Here is a 20,325-nt window from a genome sequence, read left to right on the forward strand (position 1 = left end):
GTCTGAAAACTTCGTGTTGATGGGTGTTGATGGCGAAATTAGAAGGAAAACACATAAATAACGCGATGGTGAATCCTTGTGTGTTGCATCAAGACTTGTATTTGACATTCGCTGACGAAACCTCCCAGGAGTCAATTTCCACGGAGCTTTGTTGCCATCTTCTGCCTTTTTTCGGTACTGTGCGTACTAAAGAGTGTGTCACTACATTTCTCTCCAGATGCCTCAAAATGACCGGAATAAATTCTTTAATCGATTGCAAACATGTATGCTTTCCTCTTCAGAACTATTTGAATCATATTCATAACTGGATGAGTAACAAGAAAGCATCTTTTCAGAATCTGAAGCCATTGTTTTGATTCTCGAGCAAGGCAAGACGTCTCGGCATGACACCACGAACAAGGGGGCAGGACCTTCTGAAACTGGCCACTTCCAGTTTCAAATTGAAGTACTTTTTAGACACTTTAAGTCATTTTATTGGTGTTTGCATTTGACTAAAAATATCATACTGCGTGTTTTGGGCATTTTAGATGCTATAAAACGTTTTTCTGATGTCAGTTAGGAAACAAAAAAGTGATGTCGGTTGTCCTTTAAATTAACACCTTATTTTTGAACAATTCAAAATGTTTATTTATTTATTTAGCTGTGTCGCAAATTGATTGTGGTCTTGATTCAAATTTACATCTGTATACGATTTACTGCTTGTGGATGTAAAGCGTCTCCTGTAGTGACCTAACTGAACATTTCATGCCAGAAATGCCACCATTTTACCTGTCACGTTAGAACACACTATCTACTGTTTGCTCACCGTACAGAAAGTGACCAATGACCGAATTGATAAAGGTACATCAAATCCAGTCCAATCCAATCCAATCCAATCCAATCCAATCCAATGATTCGATGCCTGTCAACCGCTTCCGTTCAAAAGGTGTTGCTTTGGTGCAGGTAAGACTTTGGACTAGATCTTATTTATTGCGTATTCGGCTACAAACATGGTCTAATCTTTATTTTCTTCTCCTGTTTATGAAAACTGGGCTACTTTTGTCAGCTGCCCCAAACATACGAGGTAGCACAATAAAGATGTGAAATGTGTCCAACAATATTGTACATACCTCTGTCCTGTACTGCTTCTCCCTCAGCCCACAACTCCAAAAGGGCGTAACCCTGGTCTCTTAAGGAAGCAGGGTTTTCAGTCCGGATCAAGTTGATCCGCTCCTCAGTGAATTCCAGTTTTCGTGCTAGTTCTGAGCCAAATTAAATAAAATGAAGTAAGTTGCGTCGAGGACAGAGAAAAGCAGCCACGACTTACGTTCCCAGCTGAAGCCCAGGCGGTCAGCTATTGTCAACAAAGTTTGCTTTCTGCTTTCCGCTCCACCCTGTGCGGCTGTTGTGAATAGCACAGAATGGGTTTATTCAATTGAATCAGGCAAACCAGAAATGATTTTACGATGGGGGAAAAAGCCTATTCCGTCTGTACCTTTCACAAAGAAAAGGGAGACAGGCAATATTTAAGGGGATCATGTCTCAAAATCTGAATGCAGGTTTCAGTCATTACCAGTAGTGGCAAAAATACTCAAACACTGTCCCTTAAAGTGGGCTTCTGGCGGCCCATTTCGAGGTATTGATGTAGAAGGGAAACAGAAATATTATAAGCTTGATAAATATCAGGTCTTCCCATTTTTGTGACTAACCTTGTATCAGCCAAAACAATCACCATGGGTAATAAAACCCCAACGCCATTTTAGGAACAAATATGACGTCAAGTCGTTGGACAATTTTTCACCCAGCAGTGTGCGATATGACAGATCGCTTGCCTATGGATCTGTCTTTTCTTATTTAATATTTTTTGCTTTGTTCAGTGAGTATGGCTGCACACATTAGCTGTCACAGAGACTACAAAATTCATGTGCATGTTACCATCACAGGTACATGTTATGTAGAGGAATAGATTCACTATTGAGCTGAGTTTTGCTACATCTTGATAAGTTTGAAAAAAGTAACAAATATTGAGTAGGAACATCTCACTTCAAGTACAGGTACTTAAAACGACCCTTCAATATAGCAAAGACATACTTGTACTGTACTTGCCATTACTGTTCAGTAACTGTTTGAAAGATACAGGCTGAGAAAAGTCAGCTTCAGCAGGTGGCATACCGTGACTTGGAGCTGAATTGCCGGGGATTTGCTGCACATGTGTGATGACAGCGTCGCCAGGCCGCCGCCGAATAGAAATTACATTTCCAGTGGATAAGGAGTGAATATTGGTGAACGCCTCCCTTTCGATGACAGATGAATCGAGAAGACCGCTCTCGTCGTCGGAGTAGTCGTCGTCACTTTCTTTCTTGGTCTCGGACAGTCTTTTCACAAGCTTTGCGGCTTCATCGCTGATCTCTTCGAAAGATCCGTCTGAGTGCTTGCGTGCCTTGCTTCTTACTTTACTGGCTGTTGGGAATTGAGCAGATAGAGCACCTTTACCTTTGATTGGCAATCTTGACTGAAAGGCTTTTGGTTTAGTCTCTCCTGTGTTAGATGTTGGCCTGGCCGAGCCCCCCCCAGAGCTCTTGGTGGATATCTTAGCCTTGACGTTCACACAAGATCCTTCAGACTTTCTCCGTGGATCCCTGTTTGTGGATCCTCTGTGTTTTTTGTCTTCGCCGGGTTTGGCCAAAGAGTCGGGTTTTAGAGTCTTGGATTTGATGGGTATTCGTGATTTTGATACAGTGATAGGAGTTGTTTTATTGTTAACTTGATGGCCTGCCTGGGGTTGGCTTTGGATGAGAACGGTATCACATGCGCTTTTCTGAGACAGGGTCGAATTGGTATGTTGTAGCACTGACTTTGATTCATCTGGAGAAGAATCGGATGATTCTCTACCCTGCTCAGAGTATATAGATCTTGTAACAGTAGTTTCTGCTGTTTCTACATCCATGATCATTTGATCAGCGGTGCTTGCGTCTAACCCAGACGATTCATTATTTATACTGGGATCTGTTTTAGTATCGAGGCTTTCTATGTCTGGTTGTTCCTTGCCCGCCGTTTTGCCTGAAGCTAAAAGACCCATTTTGGGGATTTTTGATTTGGCGGATGCTTGATCAACCTCAGTTGCCAACTGAAGCTGCACATCAACTTTTTCTTCAGACTGGTCCTGGATCTTGACTTCTCGTTTGAGATTGAGCACAACCTCCTGCTGGGTTGCCGATTCTTTGCATTCTTGCCCGCTGTTTTGTAATATGGAAGTCTCAGACGGATGTTCACCGATTTGGAAGAAAGCAAAGCCACCGCCATCTTCCTCACAGCTCCTTTTGGTCATATCAATTGCACCACTTCGTGTCATTTCAAACAGCTTCCCTTCTTGGAAGAGAAAAGGGTTGGGTTCACTTGTCGGTGTGCTCTCCTCAGTTGGCGTTTTACCCGGTGTCGTGTCTGGTGTCCCCGGCTGAGAATGAGAGTCTACCACCAGATTGAGTATCTTCTCTTCCTCAACTTTGACACGTGTATCAAAAGCGTCATTGTTGTCCAGTATGGCAGACCACGAGTAGGCCGCATCCACCTTGGCAGTGACACCTTTGGACTTGGTTTGGGGATGATCATGTTCAACCTCTTCTGTATCATCATTGTTACAGAACTCTGGTTTAAAGGTTTCCTTTATTTGGTTCGGTGCATCACGTCCAACCTCCGGTGCTGCTTTGACTTCATCTGCTACGTTGCCAGCTGGCGCATAGGTTGGGAATTGGGCAACACCTAAGCCTGGGAAAATTTCCCTTGACTTCTGTAAACCGTCCTCCTTCTGCTCATCAGTTTTGTTTTCTGTGTTCAATGTTGCCACCATTTTGGAAGGTCTGTTTGGAGCAGCAAGAACGGGTGGCGGAACTGTTGGTTGCGGCGCTGTTTTCAGATTGCTGTTGTAGGTTTCCTCTGGTCTTATACTATCTCTTTGGTTGTGGGATGCATCATTCACACCTGCTGAAAAAGAAGAGGGAACTTTAATATGGGAGTCAGAGAGAAGAGGTAACCCTGCATCCTCAGTGAGTCTTTTCACCCCAAATTTACATTCTGTGTCCCTTGGGAACTCTAAGTCCCCCTCCATCTCATCAACCGATTTCTTTCTAGCTGTAACTGTTTTGTGAGCTTGACTGCTGTGTGATGTATCGTCCTCGTCTGGGTCTTCGAAGATGACTTCTGGTTTGAATTGGAAAGAGAGGGATGAATGGTCAGGATGTTTGGGATTAAGGTCATAACTTACCTCGTCAGAACTAGGGGTGTCGGGGGAGAGGGGACTCTTACCCGAACTTGTCAGCTGTGAAGTCTGCTCACAACTGTCATCATCAGCACTACCCTCACGGTCTCGGAAATGCCTACCATGCAACACATCATTGATCGATGCCTCATTAGAGGAACCTGGATGTTTTAGAGATTGACTTGGATGATCTGTCTCAAATGGGAATGATGAATGACCGTGGAGGTCAACAGGGCTACTCTCTAAGGAGTCATGAGGAGGGGATTCCTTGGTAGGGCTGGGTTCGATGGAATCTGGGGACTTAATGGAGGAGTTGTCATCCGAAACGGGACTACCTTCGAGCGAGTCTCTGTGGCTTATTGTCAGAGAGTTGTCAGCTACTGGACTGAGAGGATCGGCATCTTGCTTTATAAGCAACTCCAAGCTTCCATGGCACTTATAAAATGGTTTTGAAATTTCACAAGAAGGCAATAAGAGCTGAAAATCAGGGTCATGGCTGTCTGTATGTTGCTCGACGGTATTTGAAACTGTCTTTTTTGTGGTGGTAAACCAAGGCTTGCTCCTCGAATCAGATGTAGACTCACTTGGTGTGCAGTCATCTGGAGCCTCGCTGAAAGGCACACCCAAGGCCAAAACAGTAGATATTTGGTTACCAAAACCTGTTCTTTGACATAGGAGGCCAGTTGTTTCTGTGTCTTTCGTTCCTTTTTCAAACTCCCCAGTGGTTTTTGCCCCTACTTGTATTGTTTGTTCATTTTTGGGTGAAAGACCCAAACTTTCAGGGCTAGTTCCAGGGGTGGCCAGACCCTCATGCTTGTCACTGTCCTCAGAACTCAGATGAGGCGTTGCAGAACTGGCACTTGTTGAGTCTGCAGGGACACCTTCCTCTTGGGAGTTCTCCTCATTGTCACCTTTTCCAAAGTCACTCGTTTTGATTATCGCTGACTTGGCCCTGCTCTTTTTTTCTTCCCCACTGAGTGGACAAATCTTAGGATCAAGAAATACTTCTTGTTCTTTGCGCACAGATTCCGACTTTGGGGTGTCTTCCAATCTTGGCACCTGAGATGTTTTGGTGTTATATGACCCCGATTCTCTCTGGGGCTGCTCTTTTTGAAACACTTGCATCAACTCTTTAACTGAGACGCTATCCTCCTGCTTTTCCGATACCGCTGCAGGAGTAGCTTTATGTGGATGGATTTCTTTGACATTTGAAGGCAGTTTGGCACTAACAGGCAATCGTGAAGGCTTGATTCCTTTTCTCATTTGTTCCTCCTCTACTTTCATTTGCAGGGCTTTCACTTTGGCTTTGATTGAACCAATGGGAGTCTCTTCCACAAACGGGGACACTGATTGGGATGGAACGGAGACCGCAGAGTTCCTAGCTTGTCGATGATCTTTGCCGACATCCCCAAAACGCGTTTGTACTTTGGTTGAAGGTGTTGATTTTTTGGGGGTTGAGTCAAGGAGGTATTCTTTAGGACCACTGCTATCTTTTGTTGTTCTTGGAGTCCTTTTGTTCGCCTTATGTGCATATAAGACAGGCTCTGGGTTTTCTAAAGCTGCCTTCATTTGGGCCTCCTCTATCTCACTGCCCGAGAGGAGAAGGCCCTCCTCGGCTTCTCGATTTTTTTCTGTTGTTTCATCAAACGTTCCGCTACTTAGTATTTTACTAACTTTCTCAAGCTCCTCCTTAACTTTCTCAAGGTCCTTCTCCATTATTTCTAAGGGGACCGTTGAAACATTGTGTGCTCCTTTCTCAGAACCACACCCTTCCAAAGAAGGGGATTTGTTGGAGGGATCGACTGTCAAAATGGCCGTCATTTTGATCAAATCTTGTTTCATCTCCGACACATCTGACAGGAGGTCTGGTTCCCGAATCAGCTCGGATTTCGGGACGGATGTAGCCATCTCTTCATCTTCCGTATGGTGGACAAACAAGTAAGGAGTAAAAAAAAATATATAAAAATTTCAAATGAAAGGAGACAAATATTTGAGAATGTGGTCAGGCCAAAATGTGTCAGAAGTACATAGTTTACAACCTTCATATTTAACATCTGCTCTTCAGTGGATGCACAGGCATAAAAAGAACAAAAGACAACCATCCATCCCCCATAAATAATGAAAGAAAGAAAGACAGAGAAAGAAACAAAGAAAACAAGCAATGGTGAAAGATGCGGATGCCGGCATGACGAAAGGTACATGAGTGGTAGGCTGATACAAACCGAAAGGGCAGTTTAAAAGAAAATAAAAACACATTTATCTAGAAAAAAGAATGTGATTCATTTTCACAAGATGAAGATGAAGGCAGCAAGACCCACAAAAAGTAGCAGGTGAAGTTCACAGATGTGTACATGCTATATTTTTTGTTATAAAGTCAGGGCTTACATCTCTGTTGTGTTGTGTTGATCTGGGGAAGAAAGGTATATCAAAGGGATCAATCATTACAATTTCACACACCGACACTCGTGCATTGCTGATAGATACGAACGAGCTGTCTCTACCTCTTCATCTTGATCAGAATCAGACTCCTTTTTTTCCCAAAACAGCGAAGCAGGAAGAGGGAAAGAGACAAAAAGTGCATTTTTTTTTCAGCGACTGAAAGGCTTTCGCCCCTGAAATCATACAAATCAATACAATCAACAAATATGAATTGAAATAGGGTTCAGGACTGAGGACTGACTCACCTTACAGTATGACGGCAGGGTGATGTTGAGATTGCATATGGCACTATGGGCGAGTGACCTGTAACTCCGGGGTTCCTTCAGAAAACACAAGCGGCCACACAGCTCTTGGGTGTTGTCTCTGATCTGCAAACAGCCATGAGGGCACCCTCAATACGCACGTTTGAATGAGGGAAGGAGAAAAGAAAAGAACACATACTTTGATGAAAAGTGTGAGTCGGTTCTCTTTAAAGGCAAAAAAGCTGAAGAGGTGATGCTGGCCACTTTTGGTGAGGGGAACAAAGTTTCCACAGCAATCTGCATAGATGGGCTTTCCTTCTAGAACCTAAAAAAGGGGAGGCATTCATCAGAGCTGGCAAACATACTCACACAAAGTACTTTTGTAACCTGAGTAAAAGAAAAGAAATACTCAAGTACAGCCACTTGACCCGACCTCCACATCTCGACTGCGGGCCACCTCCGTGAAGTTCTCTTGGTGTTCCAGTGTTTTGTCAGTCTTGTCATCTGTCATGCAGAAGCAGCGCAGGTGGCCCTCGACGGGGTCGTGGGTTTTGGCAAAGATGACAAACTTAGCCATGTAAGGCACACAGATGATCTCCCGATACACTTGAGAGGAGAAGTTGACCGATTCCTGGACTTGCCGGCAGTCTATAAGCCAAAACCTAGACACAATAATACAATTATTCAGTACGGGTGCAGACTCAATTCTTCCAGGAGTATTTGAAGTAGATTTACGACAAATCGTCTACCTGGCAGACACGTTTGTTGTGAAGGACACACGATCACTGAAAAATGTTAAGGGGGTAGTTCCTGTTATGTCTTCCCACTGAGCTGGTGTTGTTCCACCTGAAAAATGGACCCATCTGCGTCAGCAAAAATGGGGACTGTGCGCCTGTGGTGGTCTGGTCTTACCTGTGTGAGTCTGGTCTTACCCGTGATACTGCAGAGCAGTCGTAAGGTTGGGGTATCCCGTCCAAAATTGTGGAGGACCGCGTCAGAGTTACCTTTCGGGATCGGGATTGTGACGGTTATGGGTTTATGAAACTTCCTTCGACGGGGTTCCAGAGTGACGATGGGGCTAAAGCTGGACTTGTTCCCAAGAGTCCTCCTGACAATATCCAAACTCACTGGCTGGGCCTTGGAAAAGAGACACTTACAATCAATATTTTTTGAAAGGAATGGAATAAATCCGTTCCAACCTCACCCCCAAAAACCAATGTTCCATTCTATTTGGGGGCCATGGCTGTCATGTCTTTGGTGCAGGGTCTATTTTTTGTCAACTGAAGAATCAATGGCCTGGGATTTTCTATAAGTACTTGGCAACAAAAACGTGTAGTCAATGATTACCATCCAGGTCTAAAAAAATCCAGATCAGAAGCACAAGAGAATTGGACTTTGGTCACATCTGGGATGCCAAAACACCAAAGAGAGTGCACTGGAGCCTGCATTGACCACCACACTATAACTTTCCTACACAGAGTCCTCTGGAGCAATGTCATTTACCTGCAGGCCCACCCGGATCCTTTTGGTTAGGGCCCCCTCAGGAAAAACAGCTTGCACTTGGGATACAACCGTGCTGCTCAGGATGCCTCCTTCGGGACCAATCAAAATACTGTCTTGCCTAATACGTGATACCACGGCAAAGTATTGTGGGAGATCCCTGGTGATGATGCGGCAAACGCGTTTCTTCTGGAGTTCCTCCTGAGAGTCCAGTTCTAGTGAAGAGGAAAAGAGAAATGTTAGTCTGACGGTGACATCAGTCTTTGGAGTACATCGTCGCTGTCCTGTGAGAAACGCATTTGTCCATTGTTGTCATTTTAAAAATGTTGCCCATTGACATGAACAAAATGTAAGGTATGAGAATAAGAAATATGAAAATTGGACACGTGTTTCTTCGCAGGACAGTGACTGTATTTGGATGCTGTGCAACAAGATATTACAGAAGCTGACCTTCATCCATGCTATTAAGGACCTGGTTGAGTTCTTCTTGGGTGTGCTCATATTGATGCTCCTTCCAGCTCTCGCCCGTTTCACTCCTCAAGATGACAAGCTCACGCTCCCCCCCACGAAGAGCCGCAAAGTGGGGGACCTCCAGAATTACTGGACTGGATGGAGGAACAGAACATTTTTATAGAGATGCTTACCACGGGGAGATCAAACGACAACCACCGATGCTAGCCACGAAGAGTTAAGGATCCGGGATTTATGGGTGAAATGTCACTATTCCCTAAAAGGGAAACTATACAATAAGCAAAAACATATTGTTTTGTGTGTAGATTTTCTTTTTCTTTGCTTATTTTTTTCTGCAGCATACCCAAGGAAATTTGTCCCCGGCGGGCCGAGCTGGAGGATTCTGCTCACCAAACTCTCGCCCTCATTGAGAGGTGGTGGGGCACTGGGGAGGTGGAGCTTACTGTGCCATTGACGTTCCAAAACGCAGCATAAAGTGAGAAAAGACACGCATACATTTGGTCTCAGATGCAAAGTTTCAGCCAATTTCTAACAACTAACATCAGAAAGAATTCTGGACAAAAAGCAACCCATGGGAAAAAAGACACAAGTCATAGTCCTTACCCAAGAAGCTGGCCTCCAAACGGTGCAACCTCAATAAACCTGCTGGCTCTACCCTGGCCTTCAACAATGGGGGGCATGCTGGCCAGGCGGTGTCTTTTCACCAGCCTGCAGGTCACTCGTGTGGGAGCGCTGCACTTCCCAGGCGGGATGATGATACGCAGGCCATTGTGACGGCAGCCCCGCATGGATCCGCCCCTTGCATCCACCATGAAGCTAACCAGGAAACTGATGAAAAGCAGAGCGGACGGTTTAAGGCTTCACGCGCAACCTAGCGTACCTCTTTGACTGACTTGGAGGACATTTAGGCACATGGGTTGTACTGAAAGGACACATTTTTACATGCATTGGCTCCCAGTGAGATATGACAAGTATTTGACCTTCAGAAAGTTGAAAGAAGAGACACCCAACGTCACATCCATCCATCCATCCATCCATCCATCCATCCATCCATCCATCCATCCATCCATCCATCCATCCATCCATCCACCACCATCCATCCATCTTCTGCCACTTATCTGTCGGGTCGCGGGGAAAGCAGCTTCAGTAGGGAAGCCCAGACTTCCCTCTCCCCAGCCACTTCTTCTAGCTCGTCCTGGCGTCCCGAGGCGTTCCCAGGCCAGCTGGGAGACAAAGTCTCTCCAGTGTGTCCTGGGTCATCCCCGGGGTCTCCTGCCAGTGGGGCATGCTCGGAACACCTCCCCAGGGAGGCGCCCTGGGGGCATCCTAATCAGATGCCCGAGCCACCTCATCTGGCTCCTCTCTATGTGGAGGAGAATAGGCTCGACTTTGAGCCCCTCCCGGATGACCAGGCTTCTCACCTTATCTCTACGGAGAAAGCTCATTTTGGCCGCTTGCATCCGGGATCTCGTTCTTTCGGACACAACCCATAGCTCGTGACCATAGATGAGGGTTGGGATGTAGATAGGCCGGTAGATGGAGAGCTTTGCTTTTTGGCTCAGCTCCTTCTTCACCACGACAGATCGGTACAAAGTCCACATCACAGCAGACGCCGCACCGATCCGCCTGTCGACCTCTCGCTCCCGCTCATTCGTGAACAAGACTCCCAGATAATTTAAACTCCTTCACCTGAGGCAAAATTTCCTCCCCGACCCAGAGAGGGCACTCCACACTTTTCCGACTGAGAACCATTGTCTCAGATTTGGAGGTGCTGATTCCCATCCCAGCCGCTTTACATTCGGCTGTGAAACGCTCGAGAAAGAGTTGGAGAGCTCCACTTGAAGGCCCCAACAGTACCACATCTTCTTCAAAAAGCAGAGTGCTATACTGAGGCCACATAAACGGAAACCTTCAACGCTTCGGCTGCGCCTAGAAATTCTGTCCATGAAGGTTATGAACAGAATCGGTGACATAGGGCAGCGTTGGCGGATCCCAACCCTCACTGGAAATGATTCCGACTTATTGCCGGAAATGCAAACCAGACTCTGACATCGGTCATATAGGGACCGAACGGACCGTATCAGGCGCTCCTGTACCTCATACTCCCGAAGCACCCTCCACAGAACTCCACGAGGGACACGGTCAAACGCTTTCTCCAAGTCCACTAAGCACATGTAGACTGGTTGGGAGAATTCCCACGCACCCTCGAGGACCCTGCTAAGGGTGTAGAGCTGGTCCACTGTTCAGTGGCCGGGACAAAAACCACACTGTTCCTGCTCAATCCGACGGACCCGCCCCTCTAGAACCCCTGAATAGACCTTTCCAGGGAGGCTGAGGAGTGTGATCCTTCTGTAGTTGGAACACACCCTCCGGTCCCCATTTTTAAAAAGGGGGACCACCACCCTGGTCTACCAATTCAGAGGCACTCTCCCCGAGGACCACGCAATGTTGCAGAGGCGTGTCAGCCAAGACAGCCCCACAACATCCAGAGCCTTTAGGAACTCCGGTCGGATCTCATCCGCCCCCGGGGCCTTGCCACCAAGGAGCTTTTTAACCACCCCGGTGACATCAGCCACAGAGATCAGAGATCCCACCTCAGAGTCCCCAGACACTGCTCCCTCCAAGGAAGGCGTATTGGTGGAGTTGAGGAGGTCTTCGAAGTACTCTGCCCACCGGTTCACAACATCTCGAGTCGAGGTTAGCAGCGCCCCATCCTCACTGTACCAGTGTTAGTGGTGCACTGCTTTCCCTTCCTGAGACGCCGGATGGTGGACCAGAATTTCCTCGAAGCGGTCCGGAAGTCGTCTTCCATGGCCTCACAGAACTCTTCCCATGCCCATGTTTTTGCCTCGGCGACCACCTGGGCTGCATTCCGCTTGGCTAATCGATACCTGTCAGCTGTCTCAGGGGTCCCACAGGCCATATAGGCCCGATAGGACTCCTTCTTCAGCTTTACGGCATCCCTTACTACTGGTGTCCACCAGCGAATACAGGGGTTGCCGCCACGACAGGCACCAACTACCTTACGGCCACAACTCCGATTTGCCGCCTCAGCAAGGGAGGTACGGAACATGGTCCATTCGGGCTCAATGCCGCTCACCTCCCCCAGGACATGTGTAAAGTTCTGCCGGAGGTGGGAGTTGAAACTCCTTCTGACAGGGGATTCCGCCAGACGTTCCCAACAAACCCACACAACATGTTTGGGTCTGCTAGGTCGGACTGGCATCCTCCCCCACCAACGGAGCCTACTCACCACTAGGTGGTGATCAGTTGACAGCTCCGCCCTCTCTTCACTCGAGTGTCCAAAACAGGAGGCTGCAAATCTGATGATACAACTATAAAGTCAATCATTGAACTGCGACCAAGGGTGTCCTGGTGCCACGTGCACATATGGATACCCTTATGTTTGAATAAAGTGTTTGTTATAGACAATCCGTGTCGAGCACAGAAGTCCAATAACAAAACACCGCTCCTGTTCTGATCGGGGGGGCCGTTCCTCCCAATCACGCCCCTCCAGGTCTCACTGTCATTGCCCACATGATCATTGAAATCGCCCAGCAGAACAAGGGAGTCCCACAGTGGGGTGCTGGAGAGCGCTCCCCCCTAAGGTCTCCAAAAAGGATGGGTACACTGAACTGCTGTTTGGTGCATATGCACAGACAACAGTCAGACCCCCCCCCCCCCACCCGAAGGCGGAAGGAAGCAATTCTTTCGTCTACCGGGGTGAATCCCAACATACAGGCGGAGAGCCGGGGGGCAATCAGTATGCCGAAACCTGCTCTACGCCTCTAACCGTGGGCAACTCCAGAGTGGAAGAGAGTCCAACCCCTCTCGAGAGGGCTGGTACCGGAACCCCGGATGTGTGTCGAGGGTCGGACCGTCCGGGTCCCCGCCTTTGGCTGCCGCCCAGCTCACAATGCATCCGACCCCTCTGGCCCCTCCCGTGGGTGGTGAGCCCTTGAGAAGGGGGACCCACGTTTCCTCTTCGGGCTGAGCCCGACCGGGCCCCATGGGTGGAGGCCCGGCCACCAGGCGCTCGCCAACGAGCCCCATCTCCAGGCCTGGCTCCAGAGAGGGGCCCCGGTGACCCGCGTCCGGGCAAGGGAAAACCAAGTCCATTTGTTTTTCTTCATATGGGGTCTTCTGAGTCGTACTTTGTCTGGTCCCTCACCCAGGACCTGTTTGCCATGGGTGACCCTGCCAGGGGCATAAAGCCCCAGACAACCTAGCTCCTCGGATCATTGGGACACACAAACCCCTCCACCACGGTAAGGTGATGACTCCGCCACAGTAAGGTGACGACTCATTACTCAACGTAAGAACAACAATCATATGACAGTCAACATGAGGTTAAAGGATGTGGATGGCAAGAATATCGTCAGAGAAAGTAAGAGATGAAGCAACAAAAAATACACACACAAAAGAAATGAAATGGCTGAATCAAGACGTCGAAGATCACCTGCTGTGGTCCGCATGATCGCGGCACGGAGAGGAGCGGCTAAAAACATCGGAGGAAATTGCAGCAAAAATGAAACCCAGAGAGAGAAGGAAGAGGATGTCAGAATCAATGAGGTGCCGCTTAAAGTGCCATTAGTGAAGTACAGTAAACCCTCGGCAACTCTGACATATACACCACGACATCATATTTGGGCTTATCTTTTTTTGGGGTCTTTCTGTAACACCCTAAAATGGCACCCAAAGAACCAAATTCCTTCCAAGGCGCCATGATTGTCAATCAATGACACTGGTATCACTATTGGATCAGACCTTTGACACCAAACAACAGAATTTATGAAAATCTCGCAGAGTGAAGGAGACTGTTACCGACTTGTGATTATTGTTGTGATGATGCGAAATATTTCCACCAGTTTTGATTTTTTTTTTTATGATACCTACCCAGAGTGCAGTGGGCTGGAGGATAAAGCTATGTTGTCCAGATTCTCTGTACCCCAACTCAGTCGGTATGAGTCTCCCTCATTTTCCCTTGGAAGTGATGACATCTGAGAGATGGGGGGGGGGGGGGTGAACTGTTTTGTAAAGTGACTCACTCAGAATTGGTCCAACCCTACAATTGGAATGAAATGTGTGCGCTTTGAACGTACCTGACAGGCTAGCATTTCATCCATCATGTTTTCCTGTTTGTGATAGTAGCTTTGTTGCGTGAGGGTGAAAGACCTTTCAGAACTGCAATACAAATTAATCAAATGAAAAAAGGATGTACAGTGATTACCTTGGCTTAATAACTTAATTGGTTCCTAGAAAGTGTGTGGAAGGCGATTACTAAATAAGCCTTAAAACAAAATATACCTTATTTTATGTATAATAAATGTGCTATGTCGTTTTATTTAGCTTTGTGATGGCCGTTAATGGAATGGATAGGTTTTTGCAAAAAGTGTCTCAAGGATCTCTAGGTTGTACATCTTGGAAGTTGTGATATTGCAACAGATGCAGGCAAACACACTAGAAACATAATTAATAGCTGGTTCCCTTGCTTGTCTACTCTTCAAATTGTACAGATGGCTTACGCGGGTTATTTGTGGAGCCTGATTGATGGGATATTTTAACCTTGCAGCTACACGCTGCCTTTGAACTATCAATAAAGTTGAAAGAAGTCCAAATTTCACTGTTTTCTATCCATGTTCTCTTTTCCCTTGTCACTTTTTTCACTTTTGTTTTTTTTTTGTTTCAACCTCTATCGTGTCCTGTTCATGTGCAGCTCTTTGCTTCTGCAACCTCTACGCCCGCTCACTGCTGCGTGTGTCCTGCTGCGTGTGTCCCCTCCCACCTCTACCACGGATCTTGACCAATCACGTGCGGCTTTAACCGATGACTCGGGGCGGGGAAGAGAGGACAAAAAAATGTTGGCTGTCATTTCCAGCTCCTCGTTCACTTCAGATATCCAGCTCCAAGAACCGGCTCGTTCGCGAACGACACATCACTCGTTGTGGCACTCTGTGTGTTTCACGAAAAATAGTTTGGATCTCAAGATTATATTCTCACGAAGTTCATGTTCGTAAAGCGAAAGGTTCGTTAGCCTAAGTGTTCATAAGCCGAGGTATCACTGTATGGGATTTGGCAGCCCCATATCTTCGAGTCAGGCTTTTATTTTCCAGTGAGGTAGCGATATACCTGCCAGTGTGCGCCCCCTCATTGCTGAAGGTGAGGTAGTTCATGTTATCCAGATACTGTCCTGGCAGTGAATCGTCTCCAAGCTCTCTGAGGTCTTCGGCCCTTAAATACTCCCCTCCGTCGCCCGTCATGGTGTCATCGCCTTGGCAGTGGTAGATGGAAGGGGAAAAAATCTTCAGAAATCCACCACACATCGAATAGGCAAATGATGAAGCACAATGTAGTTAAGCGCCGTAGAAAGAACACTCACCTTCTTCATCTGAGACATCCAGTACTTCTGTCATTGTTTCTGGAACATTCAGCTTGTGTTTCTCTGTCACCGTCTAGAGACAGAGAAATTATTTTTTTTCCCGCTAAATGTCATTCGTTACATGAAATCACATCTCCAACCGGAAGTTGTGCTCTACCGTTGTGGTGGTGACGATCTCCTCTGTGATGACCTTCAGAGTGTCCACAACAGAGATGTACCCCAGCCGTTGAGCAATACCCAGAGCGGTGTTCCCATTCTACCCAAGACAAGGTAATTAAAATAAATATATAAATAAAACTTTATGAACCAGCATGTACCGTACTTATGTGCATGTGTGAATGCATACATGCACCCACTTACCACAGTGACAGCATTTGGCTTGGCCCCGTACTGCAACAGTATGTTTATGATATGCGTATTGCCCTGCTGGGCGGCCTGGTGAAGAGGGCTGTACCCATTCTGCGGAAGCGTTGAATTTCAAATTACATCCAAAATGTATCCATTTGTCCGGCATTAGATCGTGGGTTGCGTCAGAGTAATTCCTTACGGATTTCGTACCTTGGTCTTTACTGTCACACCAGCACCATTTTGAAGAAGGAAATTGACCATCTTGGTGTTTCCATAGTGACATGCGACAATGAGTGGAGTGTAGCCCAGCTGTAAAACAAGCATAAACTTTTCCCTGACAGTCCAATTTTTTGTATTAATCTGTCGTGTGTAAATTCTTTTTATTTTTAGTCTCCTACTTTGGTCTGCTGGTTGAGGTTGGCGCCATTTCTGGCAAGGATCTCAGCAACAGCAACCTTATCATCCTGTGCTGCCAGATGAAGGGCGGTAAGGCCACACTAAACACAGAAAGACATTTTTGTCATTTTCAAAACACAGATGATTGGTTCACGGTGCTATTTCCCAGAAAATCAAAAACATAGAAGCACGTAAAGAGTTGGGGTGGGAGATTATCGCGAGAGAGCAATTTGTATATAAAACAGGCAAAAGAATTTTGAAGGATTTTACAATATCAAACTGCTGTCGAGGTACAAAAGGCGAACACACGCTAACTTGCTAGCTGTTTGTATGCTAAATTCTACCAAGCTAAAACAAAACCATGGTGCTAGGTTATTACATTCAACGAAAAAAAAAAAAAAAATAACTACAATGTATTTCTTTTGGTATTTGCTGTAGGTCTCCATACCTTAGTGGGGGTGTTGACGTGAGCTCCCTTGCTCAAGAGCAGAGCAGCCATTTCAGCATGGCCTTCCTCCGAAGCCAAGTGGAGTGGTGTGACGCCCTGTTTGGTCAGCACATTGCTTTCGGCGCCATAGTTCAGGAGCACTGTCGCAATGTCAATTTGGTTCTTTTTGGCCACAATGTGGAGAGGGGTGTATCCGTTCTGCTCCAGAAAGACACACAAGACACAAGTACATGACCTTATTGACCAGAAAGTACCCTGAGAACTCTCCACTATGCTAAGTCTGGAATAGGAGGATATTCAAAGATCAATTTAATCAAGAACTTAACTTTTTTCCAGTCACTCGGGACTCAGATGAAATTTGAACGTTACAACTTGAAACTTACTTATGACCATGTAAATGAGCCCCACTGTTGACTCTTCCTAAAATGTATTTTCATAAAGAATTTTGAATAGCGCTAAGGAGGACACCTTGGCAATCGAGTGAGGGGATGCTCCTTTGTCCAGGAGCAGAAGCGCCACTTTCTGGTTATCATAATGTGCTGCAACATGGAGCGGGGTCAGGCCATTCTATGAGAAAAAGTCCAAATATTAATACTGTGTTTGTGGTTGTTGTTGTTTGCGACTTAACAATGGGGAAAAAACATCGTTCTTTAAATATTGACATAAAATGTCTTTTGTACAATGGCTTATGTTTCATAGTAGTCCTGGACGGTATGCCATTAAAATAGAATCTTTTATTTTTTATTTTTCTCATGAACAGAGAAGAGGAACCTAATATACTATTCTCGTGTAATACTGAATACAAATAATGATGACTGTAGTGTCCCATCACTCATGTGAATATGTTAAATGTATTAAAAGTTATTGATAATTAAATAAACATGTCAAGTATTTATTCTCACAATTTATCTTTGCAGGTTGACATGGCAGTAATTGCTATGATGACCGAAGAGCAAATGGGCAAATATATCACTTCTTATGGTGATCGAATAGCTGTCCTTTGCTTTTGTCATCAGAAAATGTCCAGTGGTGATAATGAACTGCTCCTCCAAAAATTAAGAGGCAAAATAAGATCAAGGAAAAAAGGTGTACTGGCTGAGACTTCGGGAGTACTCCAAAACCATGTTGATGGGATGGCAAGACATAACAATGTTTCTGCAGAAAAGACTCAAAGGAAGATTTATGGCAACGATTACCATCAAGTGAGGACAAGCAAAGGTGGAGGAACAAGGTATGCCATCCTGGAAAAAAACAGCAACTGTCGCTCAAATTTTGGAGCTGGGAAAAGGGCTATTTTTCCCAGATGGAAGCTAAACCAAAGGACCTGTTGAAGACTTTACTTTTGAGGTCTGTGATTTCAAAAGAAACCACATTGCTTTAGATGTAACAATTGGCAGACTCTATGAAAAAAACAAATTGAAACTGTTAAGATTTTACATTGGCACAAAAGAAAATACTCCAACATCTCATTTGGATGAATGCAGTGAAGCTCATTCATCTGTCACCAACATGGTGGGAGAAAGTGCGCAATTGATTGATTGACTCTCTTATGTCTACACACACATGCACACACATCAGTTTAGGAGCATTTCATTATTTGTACATTGAGATGTAAAACATCTGTCATGGTCAACCTTGCGTAGGGCAGTCTACAGTTGTATTTTCCTTTTGTGTCTACAATTGATTTCATGGTTATTATTCATTCAATTTTCCATATCACTTATTCTCCTAATGGTTTCGGATATGGTGCCACTTTCAGTTTGACCTAAAGGTTTGAAGTTGATATGTCATGTAATGTTGCAAATATTTGCACTGTTCAAACAAAAGCAATTCTTTTTGTACTTGATATTGTATTCCATTTATATGTTTGTGATTGCTGTTCATACCAATTTGTCAATGTTAATAAAATTTGTTCCAAATAATTCATGTTTTTTTTAAACACAAGACACCACCTGCTGACGAAATTGAAGAGTGACAATTATGTTATCATTTACAGGCAAGTGATTGTGTACTGGGGTGCAGGAATACTATTCAGATCCACATTGGTTAAGTATTTGTGGTTAAAATCAGCAACCAAGACAGTATATTTATTGACACCCAGAATGATTTGACAAATGAACATTTCATATTGATCAAATATGCTTTCCTTATACAGTAACAAAAACAGCAGACAAAAAATGATTTAAATTGTGATTGCTATATATTATTCGTCCTCAAATGTATCCCAATAATCCATTTAAAGTGAAGTGATAAAAGAAATGATGAACAAAGGGTTGAAGAAATGGCAATGGTCGTCGGATTCAGCCTTCATTAAATGTTACTTCGAACCAGTTGAGGAGCCATAAAATGGTTTCACCCAAACACACACCAAAAAATATATGGTTATTGCTTTGAGTAATTCATGTTTAAATTTTAATGTAATATAATTCCAGTATGACTGGTATACGGAAACAAAAATGCTTTCACCAAAGGTTAATGTCTCTGACCCCTGAAAACATCATGCTTCTAATTTAGAATTGCAGTAAGGGCCTCTCTGAGGTGCAAGTACAAGTTCACAGCCTGATACGGCTCTTTTGGTGGCATCAGACCAGACTGGGCCATTAAGGAAGCACACAATACAAATACATCCGGATCACAAGGCATAGTTAAACGGAAGACACACTGGCATTTTGCATAGTTGAACTTGTTCATTGTCAACTGTGGAGAGGAAGTCCCTTGTGCCATAAAGTTCAGGTAAAGAATACATCACGTTGGGCCGACCACTGGGGACATTTATGTTCTTTGAGGGCCTGATGAGATGGCTGTTCCAAACACGGGCAGTATCATCCAACTCATCCTGTTGAGAATAATATCAGAATCAGAATCATCTTTTTTTGCCAAGTATGTAGTACACACAAGGAAATTGTCTCCTGTAGCTGCACTAGTCTCATCAAAAAATGGAGGCACTATACAGTTCTATTGGGGTTACTTTTTAGAGAGTTAATTGCTTGAGGGAAGAAGTTGTTTAAATGCCTGCTGGATTTGGTGTGATATACAGACAGATTTAGGAAGAGTTGCACAGTCATAGCAGCTCTTATGAGCAAGAAATTATAGAATTAGACTGCTTTTCTCTCCCTGCTCCCTCCTTTCTACCTTAAACTCGTCACTCATGTTTACTACTCTGCCCATCCCCACTTTTCCTTCATCTTTTCCTTGATCATTTCACCTTCACGCTATGTCCCCACACACACAGACCACTATCTTCTTTCCACTATCCGATTATTTACCTTCTTTTGTGTCCCATCAACACCCTCTCAAATACAAAAATACATATTTCATAAATGGAGCTACAGAATATATGAACTCACCTGAATAAGTCCCATGCAACAAAATTGCAGGATGCTTTTGTCCAGAAATACACCATCAAAGAAGCCATTGTCTCTGAGGTCTTTGAAGAGTGATAACCAGAATTCCATGCATTGGCTGCGAAGAAACCCCCACCAATATTCAATTCTTTGATCGGCGGTGCTGGCTCCATCCAAGTAACTGTCAAGGGTGCTGCCTGGCGGTATGGGCACCAGGAAACGCTGGAAGCCTTTAACATGACCATTTTCAGTCCCCAAATCAGCTCGAACGATTCGAGGACAACCTCCCAAACGGTGCACAACTTCAATGTAGTAACCTCCAATTAACTTCGGGTCACTACTTGTTGTGTAGGCATCGAGCCACATTATTTTCCTTGAAAAGCCATCAATAGCCCCATTGATGCAAATTCCAAACGGTTTCAGTTACGATTGACATATTTAGTCTCTCTAAAAGAATCGTCAAAAACACAAGTAGACACTGATCCAAAAAGATATATAACTGCATGTTTCTGCCACAAGATAGC

General features: G+C 45.1%; 1 protein-coding gene and 1 long non-coding RNA gene across 26 annotated transcripts in view; both read right to left on the reverse strand.

The window, feature by feature from the left end:
• The window catches only part of ank2b (ankyrin 2b, neuronal), a 48,932-nt gene that overhangs the window by 3,183 nt on the left and 25,424 nt on the right, over positions 1-20,325 (reverse strand). For 7 of the 25 annotated variants that reach the window (XM_088990666.1, XM_088990669.1, XM_088990664.1 and 4 more), the window contains 25 exons: positions 16,926-17,024; positions 16,458-16,655; positions 16,012-16,110; positions 15,824-15,922; positions 15,626-15,724; positions 15,423-15,521; positions 15,266-15,338; positions 15,016-15,157; positions 13,989-14,070; positions 13,783-13,886; positions 13,346-13,384; positions 9,490-9,714; positions 9,230-9,328; positions 8,866-9,020; positions 8,419-8,630; positions 7,848-8,052; positions 7,665-7,761; positions 7,349-7,577; positions 7,115-7,240; positions 6,919-7,041; positions 6,736-6,762; positions 6,620-6,641; positions 2,152-6,150; positions 1,307-1,381; positions 1,110-1,241 (listed from right to left, as the gene is read on the reverse strand). In XM_088990666.1, coding sequence (XP_088846792.1) covers positions 1,110-1,241; positions 1,307-1,381; positions 2,152-6,150; positions 6,620-6,641; positions 6,736-6,762; positions 6,919-7,041; positions 7,115-7,240; positions 7,349-7,577; positions 7,665-7,761; positions 7,848-8,052; positions 8,419-8,630; positions 8,866-9,020; positions 9,230-9,328; positions 9,490-9,714; positions 13,346-13,384; positions 13,783-13,886; positions 13,989-14,070; positions 15,016-15,157; positions 15,266-15,338; positions 15,423-15,521; positions 15,626-15,724; positions 15,824-15,922; positions 16,012-16,110; positions 16,458-16,655; positions 16,926-17,024 — 6,859 coding nt within the window. Of the gene's footprint in view, positions 1-1,109; positions 1,242-1,306; positions 1,382-2,151; positions 6,151-6,619; positions 6,642-6,735; positions 6,847-6,918; positions 7,042-7,114; positions 7,241-7,348; positions 7,578-7,664; positions 7,762-7,847; positions 8,053-8,418; positions 8,631-8,865; positions 9,021-9,229; positions 9,329-9,489; positions 9,715-13,345; positions 13,385-13,782; positions 13,887-13,988; positions 14,071-15,015; positions 15,158-15,265; positions 15,339-15,422; positions 15,522-15,625; positions 15,725-15,823; positions 15,923-16,011; positions 16,111-16,457; positions 16,656-16,925; positions 17,025-20,325 lie in introns of those variants that run through there. The other 18 variants (XM_088990672.1, XM_088990671.1, XM_088990668.1 and 15 more) reach the window with 18 other exon arrangements.
• On the reverse strand, positions 18,504-20,218 carry LOC148902277 (uncharacterized). The gene is made up of 2 exons (XR_016114275.1): positions 19,805-20,218; positions 18,504-19,293 (listed from the first exon to the last, which is right to left on the reverse strand). It is a non-coding gene; the product is annotated as an uncharacterized LOC148902277 (long non-coding RNA).

This window comes from Hippocampus bargibanti, linkage group LG02 (assembly GCF_051943395.1).
Source record: "Hippocampus bargibanti isolate YZ-2025 linkage group LG02, ASM5194339v1, whole genome shotgun sequence".
NCBI lineage: Eukaryota > Metazoa > Chordata > Actinopteri > Syngnathiformes > Syngnathidae > Hippocampus > Hippocampus bargibanti.